Raw genomic sequence first — 16845 nt, forward strand, 5'->3', positions numbered from 1 at the left:
GTAGTTGAATAATCCTGGAGAAGTAGAGCCATTCATGGAGTAGATAATGTGAAAACAAAGATAGGCAGTTCTGAACTCTGGCATGTACTTACTACAAATAGATACACCAAAAAAGCTCATAAAGCTTGGGAAGAGTTTGGCTTGAAGTCTTCTAGTTCTTTGGGGATTTTTTTTTTTTGTGTTTTCATAGGTATTTTCTTGTCCTGAATAGCTGCCTATCATGCAGAGCTGAATGGCTATTAAATGCATGTTTGTGTATTTCTTCAATGGACCACAGTCCCACACAAGTAGTAGTCCATAGGTTGAGAATCGTTAACAGGACCCATAGTTTGATATTGAAATGAACATTTGCATTAGAATCAACCACCAGTTAGAATGATTCAAAGAATATACTGGCAGATCATGATAAATAGTGTATTGTAGTTGGGATCTATGTAAGGAGTTGTTAATTTCTGTATTTCAGAATATGGTATGAAATGTTTCAGCCCAAGGACCCGTGATGTCCCATATGACCTATGAGTCATGGCCTCCAGGGTGTGTTCTCAGTTTTGGAAGACATAGCATTTTTTAATTCCTTGCATTTCGTAGTTTGTGTATTGGAGTAATGGCCTTCTAATTATTTACTATGAACTATGATGACCAGTTTGTGCAGCTTTTAGAGAAACAGAATTCAAAATTAAGGTATATGACTTAAGAATGCAAATTAAGCACTTAATAGCAGTATTTTTATGAGTGATATTATTGATGCTAAGATTAAGGGAAGAAAAACAGGAAAATGCTGCAGACTTTTTTTTTTTTTTGTTTGTATTGATACCTTTTGCTAAAGCACTACTATATTACTTTTCAATAAATAAACATGCAGTGAAGCAATAATTAGTTACAGCATGCTACTATTCTGACTGAAAGAGCAATAAACATTTTTGTGTTGACTGTGGAACATAAGAAAGGTTAAAGAGTTCCAGAAAACTGCAGTCAGATCTTTTAGACAAACTTGGAAGTGCTGCATTCCACACGTGTTAGACTTAAAAGTTTGAAATCATATTCTTTTTGTGCATTGAAGGAAGAACTGACAGGAGTCTATGTCCTCTGTGTGATCTATGTTTGGTTGTCTATTGCCTGGTGGATGTTTTTTATTTTGTAGGTTTATTATGTTTTCAATAATTTTTTATTAAATTGATCTCTTTCTCCTACTTCCTCATTACACTTATTCATATTGCTTGCATCTGATTATTTTAGTCATTCCTGTGAAGGAAATTCTGTACAGGTCTCTCAGTGTTAGCCAATGTAAGTGGCCTACTTGGCATGTAGTCTTGAAAGACGATGAAATCTATTTTTAAAGGAGGATCACTTTGTTTTCTACTTATACAGTGTCAAGATTGCATGTTCTGGTACTTCTGTGACTAAAGCCCATGAGCCTGTGAAAATAGATAGAGCAAGGATCAATGAAGGAGTTTATCTATAAGATGACTGGTATGATGCTGTACATCTGAGAAACCACCTAATGGTCTAGCTAAAACATGTGCTGTCACCTGGGATCAAGAGTAATTTTCCTTCAAAGTGGCCAGTCTGATGGGACTTGTCAAAAAGCATCAAACCCTGAATCTCTGTGTATGTTACTCTGAAATGATCTTTTTGTAGTGCTTTAGTAGCTGGAACATTCACTAAGCAAGCACTGCTTCAATTCCATTGCTTTGTCATCTTGCAGGTCCATAAACCTCTATCTGCACTTTTCCGAATAACTCTTTAGAGGTGGGCACTGGAGGGTGTCTTTGCTGTAAATTCCTATGTTACTGCATCCCCCTGCACTTTTTCAAAACAGTGCTAGCAGCAGGATGCAAGTAGAAGAGAGCTCAGAAAAGAAGGGCATGTCTTCCTGTGTTCTTGGGAAGTGCAACACACTGCTCTGCAGCTCCTGTCCCCTTGTTTGAGATAGCCCCCAGTTCTAGTGTGCAGCCCTTGGGTTTTGTCTAAATATCTAACATGGTTTTTGGAGCCAGACAGCAAAAACTTTAAAATGTACAATTGTGATAGTGTCAAACTATAGCCTGAAGTGTATTTTTAGTTGTGCAGTCTGAATAGGAACTTCTGTCATAAAATTTTGTTCTATATACAGCCATATACACCATATGCAGTTCGCTCTGTATATTGGAAAGAGAAATTTTCTGAAGGGAAGAAGCTTTGATATCTCTTGATAATATATTTCTTTATTAATTTCAATTATTGCAAATACTGTGATAAATATTTGGTCATAGGAATTAAAAACTCACTATGCACTGATGTGTTCCTAAGAGTTCTGTATTAACTACATGGTGCTTTTACTAAATAAAGAAGTAGATTTTTAAAATAAACACAAATTCAAGACAGTTGTGTGCATGAAGTCTGGTAGGTTTTGACCTCTGTGTGATTGTGTTAAAATATGTGTTTTGTTATCTGCTGATGGACCTGATGCTTGGGCATTGTGCAATTGTAGAGTGGCTAGAAAGGTGTCTTCTAACTTTTCTTTTTTTTTTTCTGTTTTCCCAATCTGTATAGTTCAAGGTAATCATCAAAAAAATGAATTTTTCTTTAAAAACTGAAGAGTGAAATTTGCTTCAAGAGAATATAGATCTTGGGATCTAAATAAGTATTCTGTTTTAAATCCTTACCACTTTATTGGGTGAATTTCACTGGTAATTTGAGAGGGGATTTGCAGTCTTATTCATGAAAGAATATGTACAGAAGGGACTTCATCCTTCATTGCTTTCCTGAATATATTGAGAGAGACTTCAGCATATGCTCAAATGTTTTCTTGAACTGGGAATTTAAAAAGGTTTATAAAATTAAAAGGCAGTATCATTGTAGACATTATTAAAAATTCGGATTAGTGATGTTACCATGGAGATATTTTCTTCAGCAATATCACACATCACCAGAAAATTTACTTTTTCAAATAGCCCCCTTACAGTCATTGCAGTAATTGCATAAAGATATAGCCACTGTTGCTCCAGAAACACTGACTTTCTAGTCACTATTTCACACAGCTACTGGCTCAGACATGCACAACTGGGTTTTTTACCTATCTCATTTCATTCATGAACATCCTAACTTTATATAGGGCTACTTGTAGAAGTAAATTAATTCTTGGTCCCACTGGTAGCAAGGTTATACTTTTTATAACAAAGTTTATTGACAATATTTAATGCTTCTGTTTGTACAGTTCTTTCCACATGTACTCATTCTGAATTAAAAATATATAATATGATTTTTAAAGCAGCAGCAGGAATTTAATGTATATAGCCATAATGTTGATGAGATGTTAAGATTTTTCTGTGTCATGGCTTTTTCCTGTTACAGGGGTGATTTTGTTAGATGCTATGCACCAACAAATGAATGGCTTGTATTATTCACTAGCTGAAATAAAAACATAAAGGTAAATAAACTAGTAACAGCAGTGCTAAATATCTTTTCATCATTTAGTCCATGAAACTTCTATATCAACATATTAAGTGTTACTATTATTAATTTTTAACTAGAAAAGTTAAAACTTTACATAGTTAGGTAAATTCATATGCCTAAAATCTAAGTCTTCATAGAATATCTCAAAAATGTTAACAAAAAAATCTATCTTGACTAGTCTTGAATAGACTAACTTGAATAGTCTATATAGCCTTGGAAAATAAAATAGATCATTGCCTTTCAATGATCCAAACAATAAGCAATTCTTTTTAATGGTGTCTGGTCATGCATTTTCTGCAATTTAGGACACATTGTTTTAGAAATTGCCAGATCTCTTCTGAAGGGCGTTTATCCGTGGCCTGCAATGGGAATATATAACGTAGTGGGAAATTAGAAATTTTAGGTCTACTGCTGAGTTAAATTTTTGTCATACAAATATTCCCTACATTTAGCACTGGGAATTTTGTGTGGAAGACCACAGTGAGTTCTCCCCTCAGTCTCCCCACTTTCAGGCTGAACGTACCAAAATTACCTCATATGGTTTCAACTTCAGACCCTTCACCATCCTCATAGCTCTCATTTAGACACTCTCTAACAGCTTGATGTCTTTTTTTGTATTGTGGTGCCCTACACTGCCCCCAGCACTGAAGGTAAGGCTGCCCCAGTGCAGAGCAAAGCAAAGCAAGACAATCCCCTCCCTTGCCAGGTGGAGATGTTTTGCCCAGGAGATGTGGTTGGCTGCCAGGGCACTGTTGACTCATATTCCACTTGCCATCAACCAGGATGGCAAAATGTTTTAAATATTTTTATTTTATGCAAATTTAGACATGGCTTCTTTATTAGCAGTAATGAACTGAAAATCTCTTTACTTATATAGCTATGTTTCAGTAATATTCAATTTTGTTGACCGTTTATACACAGTGGGAGTGAGGCCCTAATTTAAATTCAGTACTGATACAGACTGTTACTTGTGGCTAGCATTATCTTTAGTAATTTGATTTTTCATTTCATATGTAAATTAAAGACAAAGAATGAAAAATAACAGTAAAGCTTTCAAATGAAAGCTAGGAAAATACAATAAAGTAATTAAAATGCTCATTTTCTTCACCTAACCTTATTTCCCAGAATGGTATTGTTAATGACTAGAAAGTAAGCAAATGGAATCGATAACTCATCTACTCTTTGTTGAATCATTACCTAGTAGTTTTCTCTTTTAATCTTTTCTCTCTCTTTAGTCTTTATTCAGCATGTCAAAATGTAGTAACTTTCTGGATTATATGCTTCATACACCCCAAAATACATTTCACTGAATAAGTATTGCTGATTTCAACTGAAATGTGTTCCAGCTTAAAGTTTTCATCCTATGAGATAAGGAGGTTTGAGGGAGAGAGACGTAAGAGAAAAAAGTCACAGTAGGCTACTTATGGCTTCTTACAGGCTTTATGAAGTAATATATTATCAAGTGAAATCATGTAGACTCTTGGAAGAACTATTTAGGGCTGTTATTGTCTCAGCTTCTTTCAAAGATGATATTCACTTATCCACCATTTTAAAAGGTGACTTTATATATTAAAGTTAGTAATGCTGTATCTTCTTCACTTTTTTATTTTCTGTTCCTGAGTAAAAAGAAATACCTTTTTTTAACAACAGAGAGAGTAGCTGTATTTTCCTGCACTTTGTTTGTCCACATCTGTTGAAACAATACAGAGTACATACCTGTAAGCTTCTGCTTTGGTTCTGACTACTCTAAACTGTGTGACTGCTACATAAGAGAGGAAAAGAATGAATTTTCTATGGAGGCTGAGGATATAGGATGGTATCTCTCATTGAATTCAGGACTTCAGAGTCTTGGTCTACTTTTCTGCACATTACAAGTCATCTTTCTAACAAATAATTGCTGCTTACAAATTTTAAGATAGAAAATGCATCAGAACTGGGAACAGCTCATAAAAGAGACTCATGTTTCAGCCTAAGAGATTCCATGATTCTGTGTTACAGATGAAGGCTTTGGATGCAGTATAAGTTATTACATCTGTTGTGATGTTTCTCTGTTTATTTGCATGCATACTTATAAATACATAATAAACTGCAAAATGTGCATTGGCTGCCACTGTGCTATTTTAAACAATAAAGACCCTAAAATTTCAGTTACTGAATTAAATATTCTGTCATCATATTTCAGTCCTCTGTGGCAACCAGCCTGGAGTAGGCAATATTGTGTTTGATGATGTTTCAGAAGACAACAGTTTGAAGGCAAAGTTGACATTTTTTCCTGAAGAATTACTTTAAGTTTACAGCATAATGCAGTGATTGCATGTGAAAGCATCCCAATGTATAGTTATACATATGCATGTAAATAACTCTGTTGAGTAGGTTATTGACAAGCATAATTAAAGAATAACAGTGCTTCATGAATTATTTACAAGGCTTTCTTACAAGCAGCAGCATGACAGAAGAGTTGCCTATGTGTTCTCCAGCTACACAGGAGAAAGGGAGGAGATATGTTCTAGTTTAAAATGATTGCCTAATGTCTCACTGTGTAGCAGCTCTCTCTCACAGCAGCTCTCAGCTGCCTGTGATCTGGCTCTTCACAGTATGAGCACAGTCACTCAGAGAGACATGACATTCTGTCATTGTACACCCAAATTAAATCAACCCTTGAAGGATTTTGAAGTTATAGAGCCAGAACAGGAAATGGTTGTTCTCTGAAGCAGATCTGGTTGCTCTTGGCTCTCATAAACCAATTCACATGTTCCTCCTCAGCCATTTAATACAGCATTTGGCTTAGTTGCTTTTGTGCCTCCTTTCAGCTACTTTTGGGAGGTGGCTGGAGTCCCTCACTCTGCTGTATTTTTGGGGTGTCTACAGCTGTATCCCACAAAAGCTAAAGATGAACAGAAGCCAAAAGGGTAACTACTGGGAGAGTACAGGAAGGCTAAATGTATTCCCAGCTGGATAGGTTCTTTGCACATTCTATGTCCAAAATGCAAGATGCCCTTTGGCAAAACCTAAGCTTGTGCTTATCTAAGATTTAAGGCTTAAAATAGGTTCTTTTCCTCTGTGTCTGTGATGAAGATTAGGTCTCTCATCCATGCCGGAGCGCTTCAGCTAAATTTAACTCTGAGTGTTGGAAAGACTTGCTCATAGGATTATGGTACAGCTGTGGAAACTACTGCTGTTGTTTTGGTTGAGGATTAATAAGACGAGAAAATATATGTGCAAAGAGAAAATATGTATGTATTTTTTAAAATAAATACATGCTAGGGGGGATGATTCTTGATCTGAAAGAAGGAGTTACATATCTGAATATTTTCAAGGAGAAAGTCTGCAACAGCACAGGTCAAAGGCAGTACTAATACAGAAGGGTAATGCCCCCCTCACCTCATTAACTGTATGTGTGGCTAGAAACACAATAGACAAGTGCATAGCAAGCTTTACATCTTGCTTTATTCTCAAAGAAATGTAATTGCAATAAACTGCTAAGCAGTTACATTCTGGTATGGGAAAGCTGTGTGGTGTTGCTTACATTTGCTAATGCATTTTGATAATAAGTTTATTTCAAGGTGTCTGCCTTTATTTCTTTTCCAGGTACAGGTCCTTCGCAATGCAGGGGAAGAAGTGACCCTAACTGTGTCCTTTCTGAAAAGAGCACCTGCTTTTCTCAAACTGCCACTGAATGAAGATTGTGCATGTAAGCCTTTATTACATGACCAAAGAACCCTCAATTTAGTACCCAGGAGCACTTGCAGCTTCTGAAACTACAGTGCATTGAGGGTGATTGGCAGCTGCTTTTACAATCAGCATTGGTGTCTAAATATGAGTTGATCCTATTGCCAGGGTTAGTGGCAATAGGAAAAATTTTTCTCTTTCTCAAGAGAAAAATTGCTATCTATGGTAGAAAAAACAGATAAACAGACTGGTGTGGATCAGTAAATTTGCAGGTGAAACAGTAGAATTACATTAGTTTGCAATAGCTCACGTCCTGGTGCAGAGTATTTAAAATCAATTTTTTGGGCAGCATCAGCTAGTATTTTAGTCCCAGGGAGTTTTTTCTTGTAAATGTGAAAATGAGATTGTGTGTATATATTTAGAGGACTTTGCTGTTTAAAATTCAGAGGCTTTGGTGGAGATGTCTGTCTACCTAAGAATAAATTACTCTGGAATGATAAGTATTTTGTTTTAGTCCAAACTGAGTTTTAGTGAACTAGCCCCATGAGAGTCATATGGAGACAGCTGTCTTCCTTTAATTATATTAAATTGTAAGTGTGGATGCATAATTATAGGCAATTGCAGCATATCTAACCATATTTATATATCAGTCTGTGCCTTTTGCCACCTCTGCTTTCCTTCTGCTTTTTCCTCCCTAAGAGAGTAAATTAAATTGCTCAGTTTAAAGCAACAAAACAATAAATATTGGATTTCAATACTTATAGCCTTTAAGTTTGTAGGAATTAGATAATCTAAATAATGAAATAGCATTTTATACAAACATTTGATGGAACCTTGTCTTTTTATTTTGCCTATGTATTAAATTCATATGAAACAAGAAAAGAAATCAGAACACTGTATTCTTAAATAAAAAAAATGTATCCCAGTACTTTTTCCCTTCTATGAAAGGCTGTGGTACCACAGAGTAGCCTGAGTGATGCACAGGAATGTGCATTTGCATGGGTCCTATCTTGTCACTTTTGAGGAGTAGCACTGTAATTTCCTAACCATTACAAGAACATTTAGAACTGTAAACTCCACTGAGAGTAACAAAAGGGTTATCTGACAAATTCCTTCCAGTAAAAACTGACAGACAAGGTACACACTTCCCTTTTATTGTCAAATTTGAAAGAAACAATGTGGGATTTTTTTCTTACCAAGCAGAAAATAACTTTTTTTTAATCAAAGAATTGGGAAAGGTTTTCTTGAGCCTCCATTTAGCTTGCAAAGGCAATCCACTCAAGCCAGAAAACAGATACTGGCTGAATACAGAAAGTAAATGAGTGTTGTATATGATATAAGTTTTTTGGGTGTGGGGAGAATGCATATATACAAATACAAATTTTAATTATAGATTAACAAAGAATTTTCTTGTGAATTTGTATTAGGTGCCCCCAGTGACCAAAGCAGTGGCACATCCTCTCCCCTGTGTGACAGTGGTTTGCATCTCAACTACCACCCCAACAACACGGTAAGAGCTTGAACTTCCTTGATGGAATTACACAGAAGAGTAATTATAGTATAATAGCTAAGTGGAAGCACTAATAAAGGACATCAACACGGAGGAGCTCTAGCTAACTCTGGAGACAGACAGTTCTGTAGAGGGAAACAAGAGTAGCCAGAAATTATGTCTGGGAATTAAACGTGGCAAATTATTACAGCTGAGATTGTGCCTTGATGCATGTGATTACTGTTTACTTGGGCAGTAGGGATTTTGCAAAAGTTTTTCCTTCTACATGTTTTGCTCTGCATAGGAATTAAAATTTTTAAAATGAAAATATATCTATTTATGAAAAAGGGAGAAAAGTTTTTGAGAATGTTTTCCATTACTTATATTGCATGCATTATCTAAAGCTTTTGGCAAAAGATGATCAGGTGCATGTTTTTGCCTATTTTTAAGGTGAGAGTGTTCTACTTCTAGTAATGTGTACTTGAAATCTTACCCAAACTGGGATAACATTGTGGAGCAGAGTGTCTCTGGGATGAAATGCTACAGATGTCTGATCAGATATTTAATAAAAGACGCCTTTGAAGTGCCACAAGGGCCTTTAAAAAGTTTTCTTAGCCAGAAAATGCAAGATTTGCTTTGTTTTATACAGATCTAAAGCTTTTTCGTTCAGTATTTGGCTTTGTGATAGATGAAAATAGAATTATAAACCAGTATAAATCATAATTTAAAAAAAAATTAAAACCTGAAACGTATGCCATACTGAGCAGCCATTTAGTTTCCATCTTGTTTTATTATACTTTCATATTTTCTATAAAATGTTTTAAATAGCAGCCCACAGATTTAAATATCAATACCACAGATTTAAACAGAATTACAATCTGGAAAACCCCTTGAGAATTATGAACATTTTAGGAAGTGGAATTTATGAATTGATAATATCAATAAAATTGATATCAAATAACAATGAAAATACGTGTAACTGATGCAGCAACAACAAAAGCAGACTTATCTAAGGAATCTATATAGGTATGTATGTCTGTATGTAAAAAGGCTATGGCAGTAGATCTAAACTGATTTATTCAACTAGCTGCTACAATTCTAATTTTGCTTTTATGATAAAAAACATGCTTTCATTTGTGAATTCTTTTTTTGCAGATGTCAAAACTGATCTAAATGAGCTGTAGTTTCTGTTTGAACTGACAATTATTTACTGAAACCAAGTGTTTTTCTTTCAGTTTAAATATTATAATCTGGTATCATGAGCCTATAATTCATGCTAAATTAAATTTTCAAGTGAAGACCAAGATGTGGTTCTGACATATCTCTTTGTCACGGGAACAGAGTTCTTTATAAAACCAAACCTCTGAATGAATTCCTAAGTTATGTACAACTCTTATGCCACAGCTCTTAATTTTTCTCAGAATATTTTCTAGAAGAAATTACGACAGCTGGATACACATGATCAGTGAGCACCTGGCTCATGGTTGGGCATGAAGAGTTATAGTAAACAGAGTGACTTGAGGTGACTGCTCACTAGTGGGGTTCTGCTGTATCTTAGGCGCAGTGGCCATCAACATTTTGATCAGTGTCTTGGGTTCAGGACTCAAAGGGAAACTAAGTAAGTTTGCAGATGATAAAATTTGGAGGAACTTTTGATTCCCTCAGAAGCAGAGAGGCTTTACAGAGAGACCTCAACAAATCTGTGGGCTGAGCAGCCACCAACCTTATGAATTTTAACAAGGGCAAGATCTGGATTCTGCCCTGGGGTGGGGCAGCCTCTGGATGTACAGACAGGCTGGGGAAGGAGAAGCTGGTAAGCAGAGTCACAGAAAGGGATCTGGGGGTCCTGGTTGGTGGGAAGTTGAATGTGAGTCAGCAGTGCTCTGGCAGCCAGGAGGGCCAACCCTATCCTGGGTTGCATCACGCACAGCATGGCCAGCCAGGCAAAGGAGGGGATTGTCCTGCTCTGCTCTGCTCTGGGACTGCTTCACCTCGAGTGCTGGGAGCAGTGTTGGGCACCATAGTATAAAACAGGTACAAAGCTCTTAGAGAGCTCCAAAGGAGGACAAGGAAGGTGGTGAAGGATCTGGGGGAGAAGCTGTATGAGAAGAGGTCACTTGGTCTGTTCAGCCTCAAGAAGAGGGGGCTGAGGGGAGAACTCATTGCAGTTACAACTTCCTTGTGAGGGGAAGAAGAGAGGCAGACACTGTTCTTTTCTCTGTGTGACCAGTGATAGGACCCAAGGGAATGTTGTGTCTGCAAGGCTTAAGCTGATATTAGGAAAATGGTTCTTTGCTTAGAGGATGGAACACTGGAACAGGCTCCCCAGGGAGGTGGTTACAGCATCAGCCTCACAGAGTGCAAGAAGAGTTTGAAAAAACTCTCAGGAACATTGTGAGATTCTTGGAGATATCCTGTACAGGGACAAGAGTTGGACTTGATGATTCTTGTGGGTCCTGTCCAACTCAGACGTTCCATGATTCTGTGGCATACAGCCACAGTTTTGTTTCTTAATTTAGTCTTTTTAATTCCTTTGAAGGAGGCTTTTGACTCAAAACTTGGAGCAGACATGACTTTGGTCTTTTGTCAACAGTTTACAGAGTTATGCAATCTAAAGATAGGGTTAACATTTTTGTTGTAGCCATATCTAGGCCCACAGTTTGTACCTGAACTTTTGCTGCATTTCATCTTTTCCCTAAGTTTAATCACAGGTGAAGAAAGGTTCCCAGAAGCAGAGAGAAAACATTAAAAATTCAAGATGTTCAAAACAACATCCTAATGTAGTCTTCCTAGCCAATAATTTATTTATTTTTATCGAATCTGTGTAATTTCTCACCATAAATTCAATGTTTTAAATAAGTGAACTACCTGTGAAAATCTTGCTGCTCAGCTAACATGATATTTATTATGATATTTTGTGTCATATACATAAAAGATATATGAACATATATGCAAAAGCAAAGTTCAAATTGGTAAAGCTTTATAATTCCATAGATCTTACACAGAATGCACGCTCTAGAAATATAAGGTGCACCTAATTTTGGTAATATTTATATTATAGAAGATAGCAGTAAAAAAAAAAAGAAATTTGAGATTAAAAAGAATGTAAATCAGCAGGTTTCATTTTACTGATATGTTGATATACTGTCACTTGTTACTTGGGAGAAGTGGCCAACCCCCAGCTGGCTACAGCTTCATTTCAGGTGGTTGTTGAGAGTGATAAGGTCTCCCTGAGCCTTCCTTTCTCCAGGCTGAACAACCTCAGTTCCTCCAGCAGCTCCTCACATGGCTTATGCTCCAAACCCTTTTCCAACCACGTTGCCCTTTTCTGGACATGCTGCAGCACCTCAATGTCCTTGTTGGAGTGAGGGGCACAGAACTGAACATGGCACTCAAGGTGTGGCCTCACCAGTGCCAAATATAGGGGCACAGTCACTGCCCTGGTCCTGCTGGCCACACTATTTCTGATCAGGCCAGGATACTGATGGCCCTCTTGGCCTCCTGGGCACACACTGGCTCATTTTCTGTTGACCAGCACCCCCAGCTGCTTTCTCATAATGCAGGTTTCTAGTCACTCTGCCCCCAGCCTGTAGTGCTGCCTGGGGTTGTTGTGACAAAAGAACAGGACCTGGAACTTTGTCTTGTGAATCTCACGCAATTAACCTCAGTCCATTTATTCAGTCTGTCCAGATCCTCCCTGCAGAGCCTTCCTACCCTTCAGCAGATCAGCACTCCTGTCCAAATTGATGTCAGCTGTGAACTCATGATGCACTTCATCCCCTCTTCCAGATCAATATTAAATATTAAAAACAGTGCCGGCCTAAACACTGAGCCCTAGACAACACCAGTCATGACTGTCCACCAACTGGATGTATCTCCACTCACCACCACTCTCTGGGCCTCTCCATCCAGCCATTTTTTTTACCCAATTGTCCTGGTTTAGGGCAAATCTAGGAGAAAACCTCCAAAATGGCCTCCCCCAAAAAGCCAGCCCACACAGCCCCTCCCACAAACCGGTTCAGAAAAAATTTCCTTGGAGAGAAATGGAAAGAACCTGTTTATTTAACAGGCAAGGCACTCCCCCGCACACAAAGTGAACAATACCAGATGACAAAACTCATCCACTGGTCTGAAGAGATGACAAATTCAGAAAGTCTCTCCAGTGGGCTCAGTTATCGGTCACTCCGGCACTGGGAAAGGCCGTGGCCCAGAGCAGGCCCTGGCAGGCTACAAAGTACAAACTCTCAGTGTTTCCCCAGATCCTGGTCTGGAGCAGGTTCAAATGGTTCCAAGAAAAAGGGAAAGAAAAAGAGTCCAGGGAAAACTCAGACTGCCCCAGCTAGCTAAACTAACTAACTAAAAAGTGAAAGGAGTGTGATGTTCTGCCCCGTCCATGCCCACACAACTACAGTGGAGTTCTGTGTTCCAGCAGACTGCGGGGGAGAGTGCAGCTGATAACGAAACTCTGTGCTCCTTCTTCTCCCCGCCTCATAAACAGAACAGACAACTGGGGATACAAGCATCATAACATCACCCTAGGACACCAGTGAACTGTGGACCCATTGAAGTCATGAGCAGCCAATTTCTGCAGGAGAATGCAGTGCCAAAGGTTTTACTGAAGTCCAGGCTGACATCATCTACAGCCTTTCCCTTGTCCACTAGATTGGTCACCTGGTCATAAATGGAAATCAGGCTGGTCAGGCAGGATGTGCCATACACAAACCTGTGCTGGCTGGGCCTGATTCCCTTGTTGTCCAGTACATGGTGTGGGATGGCACTCAGGATGATCTGCTCCATGACATGCCCCAGGTCCATCTGACATGCCTGTAGTTCCAGAAATCCTCCTTCTAAGCCTGTCTGGTAGATGGCATCATATTTGCCAACTTCCTGTCAAGTGAGACCTCTCTGGTTAGCCAGGGCTGCTGGTAAATGATGGAAGGTGACTCACTGAGTACTTGTGCTGGCTCTCTCACTATCCTTTGGTGGATCCCACCTGGCCACATAGGCCTGTGTGTGCCTGACTGCTGCAGCAGATCACTGGCCACTTCCCCTTGGATTATGGTGGCTTCAGTCTGCTCCCTATCCCTGTCTCCCAGTTCAGACATTTGCTTCCAGGCAAATAATTGGTCTTACTATTAAAGATTGTGGTAAAGAAGGCATTAAATACCTCAGCCTTTTCCTCATCCTTTGTTGCTGTGAGAAGGCAATTTGAAGAATCCCGCTCTCTCAGAAAAATGACATCATCATTAGCACTATTTTTTAAAGCATTTTATAAAGAAAGGTGTTGTATTTTTATAAACAGATGTTGATAATTTAACTTTCTATAAGCATTTCTCATGCAAATCGATATTCATTAAGAAGACTGGTCAAATTAAACTCTAGATATTTAAATACTCATTCTTTGTAGATATGATCATAAACATGATAAAGTTCAGTTTTCATATAAGCAATGTCTTCTGTAAATATGTAACATTAAAATATTCATCACTTCAGCATGTAGTTTTGACAATTTTGACAATTTCATCACATGTTTAATTCCATTCCCAATTACCATGTTTTGAGGTTATGTCATTAGAAAAGATATGTATGTAAATATGTAGAGAGCCACAGGAAGCTACTGAATTATGGTTGTATTGTGAATAATTTAGAGGTCCTATTCAGAATCTTTCCAGTGCTCACTAAAACTAATGACAAGTGATTTAGGAAAAAATGGAACACTGCCAAATTAAATATAAGTCTTTGAAGTCTATCTCATTATTTCCAAGTACTTACAATGAAGTTCAAAACTGAGAAGAACCTTTTAATGTTTTTCAGGATACGTTATCATGTTCCTCATGGCCAGCATCCCCAGGACTTAGGTGGGAGAAGAGGTGGTGTGATCTTCGATTAATTCCACTTCTTCATTCACGATTTTCCCAGTACCTTCCAGGATCAGATTTGTGCAGGTAAAGAAGTTCTGAAGGCTGAAACTTGACTTCTTGGTTGACAGATGCATGCCCTAGGGAGTTGCCTTTTTGGAGAAATTGTGTTATTAGTTCCATCGCAGCTGAGAGATACATGAAATATAGGAGCTTTCATAAAGGTCTTTCTAGGTCCACCTTGGCTCATGTTCTCCTCTGATATCAACTGGGACCTGGTATCATGGGGAGGAGATGATGGGTGATCTTTCTACTTACATCTAGTGCTCAGCACCTTTTGCAGTTTGAGATGAAACTTACATCATCATATTTAATAGCTGCTAATGCTCCTGTCCTCAAAAGCTTCTTTCTAAGTGGCTTGATTTTATGTCTTTGATTTTTGCAATGCATTATGACATTGAGCTCTGCAATGTGATTACATTTTTAAAATGTATTTCCTTCTGTTTGTGTTAAATACATAATCTGATACCTACATTGGGTGAAATAATCTTGTTTGACAGCAGCAAGGTCTGACTGCCCCATGAGGAAGATAAGCCAAGAGAGAGGGTGGCAGTGAGGCTGGACAAGGCATTGTCCATGCAGAAAATGATCCTACCCCACTGCTCCCCATGGACGAACAGAGAAGGCTTAGGGACAGTCTTTAGAGAAGTCCATCATGGTCAGGTGGGGCTCAGTTTAGGCTGGGAAGTCAGCCTGAAGGTCCAAGTCAGTGGGATGCATGTCCAGGCACAGAAGTAGCTGCAAGCATACTCAGGTGAGGACCATGAGCAAGAGCCTGAGCTGATAAACATCTCCCAGTTTTTGTACTTCTATGCTTTATGTTTATAGCTACAGTACAGAGTTGATGGGGCTTTTTTGTTCTTTTTCCATATAGCTAAGGTTATTTTTTCCCATATTTTACTTTGCATGTGTTAAATTTAATTTCATTGCAAATTTGTCACAATCACTGAGATAGCTGTCCAAAGCTCATAGTCAGGTGTAGCTTTATTTCATCATTGTGATGGGTTGACAATGGCTGGATGCCAAGTATCAACCAAGCTTCTCCATCACTCCCTTCCTCAACAGGATGGAGGGAAGGAAAATAAGATTGAAATATTCTGGTGAGTCAAGATAAAGGCAGTTTAATAAAGCAAAAGCCACACATGGAAGAAAAAACCCAAAATATTTGTTCTCTACTTCCCATCAGCAGGTGATGTTCAGTCACTTCCTGGGAAGTAGGGCCTTGCATGTAGTAGTTGCTCTGGAGCACAAGTGTCATAACTAATTAATGCCCCTTCTGCCCTTCCTTTCTCCTAGCTTTCATTGCTGAGTGGATGTCATATGGTATAGAGTATCCCTTTGATCAGTTTGGGTCAGCTGTCCTGGCTATTTTTTGTTTTGTTTCCCCAGCCTGGTGGTGAGGAGGGAATGTTGGAACAACAGCTCTGATGCTGTGCCAATACTGCTTAGGGGTAGCCAAAACAATGCTGTGCAATCAATATCTTTCTACCTACCAATACAAAGTCCAACACTCTGAGGGCTGCTGTGGGGAAAATAAAATTTGTTTCAGAAAGATCCAATACAGACCTGGAACTTGACATTGTTTAATTTAATATTATCCTAATAAATCAGAAGAAATTAGGAGAGACGACAAAAAAATCTGTAATGATTACTATTTGTAAAGCAATAAATAGAAATTAAAGTAGCTACAAAGTCCGACAAGGCAATTATATAAGATAATACTTGTCAAAATTTTTAAGCATCTGGCTATTATATGGATTCATTTATCATTTGTATGTATAAGAATGAAGTTGTCACACTGAAATACTTCTGTGAGCTCTAGTATGTAAAGATATTATCTGTAGGAAAGCTGTGTACAAGTACAAAGCAGATTACTCCATAATTTCTTCTTCTAATGAACCCCCTAAAACTGGATTTATGAAACTCCCAGAAGCTGGGGGAAAAAAAAGTTTTCTTCAATCTGTTTGGAATTTTTGTGGTGTTAATTTTACTGTTTCTTACTGGTACTCAGTAAACATTTGAAAGCTGCACAAAAACTGTCCACTGCCTCAGTTGGTTCTTAGGGCTGTTTCTTAGCAATACACTGCCTAGGTCTGCCAGCCATTTCTCCTATTCACAGAGCTGAAATTAATGCAGGTTAGGCAGTAGCTGTGGTAGATCATTGTGGAGCCAAGGGCAGCCTGTAGCTTTTGACCAGTAGTAGCAGGATCATATTTACTTGGCTGCATGAACCTCGGTCTCTTGAGGAACAGTGGCTGGCCCAGGGAGGCAGGGTGGAAACCAAAAGCTGCAAAGGCTTCTTGGCTGGACTTAACTGGAGCAGGATCAAGTCAC

At 38.3% G+C, this 16845-nt stretch overlaps 1 protein-coding gene across 5 annotated transcripts in view; it reads left to right on the forward strand.

Annotated features, from left to right (window-relative positions):
- SNTG1 (syntrophin gamma 1) overlaps window positions 1-16845 on the forward strand; it is a 320666-nt gene that overhangs the window by 204278 nt on the left and 99543 nt on the right. For all 5 annotated transcript variants that reach the window (XM_063168615.1, XM_063168607.1, XM_063168586.1 and 2 more), the window contains 3 exons: window positions 7024-7126; window positions 8532-8614; window positions 14408-14538. In XM_063168615.1, the coding sequence (XP_063024685.1) occupies window positions 7024-7126; window positions 8532-8614; window positions 14408-14538 (317 nt within the window). The remainder of the gene's footprint in view (window positions 1-7023; window positions 7127-8531; window positions 8615-14407; window positions 14539-16845) is intronic.

This window comes from Melospiza melodia, chromosome 1, assembly GCF_035770615.1.
Source record: "Melospiza melodia melodia isolate bMelMel2 chromosome 1, bMelMel2.pri, whole genome shotgun sequence".
NCBI lineage: Eukaryota > Metazoa > Chordata > Aves > Passeriformes > Passerellidae > Melospiza > Melospiza melodia.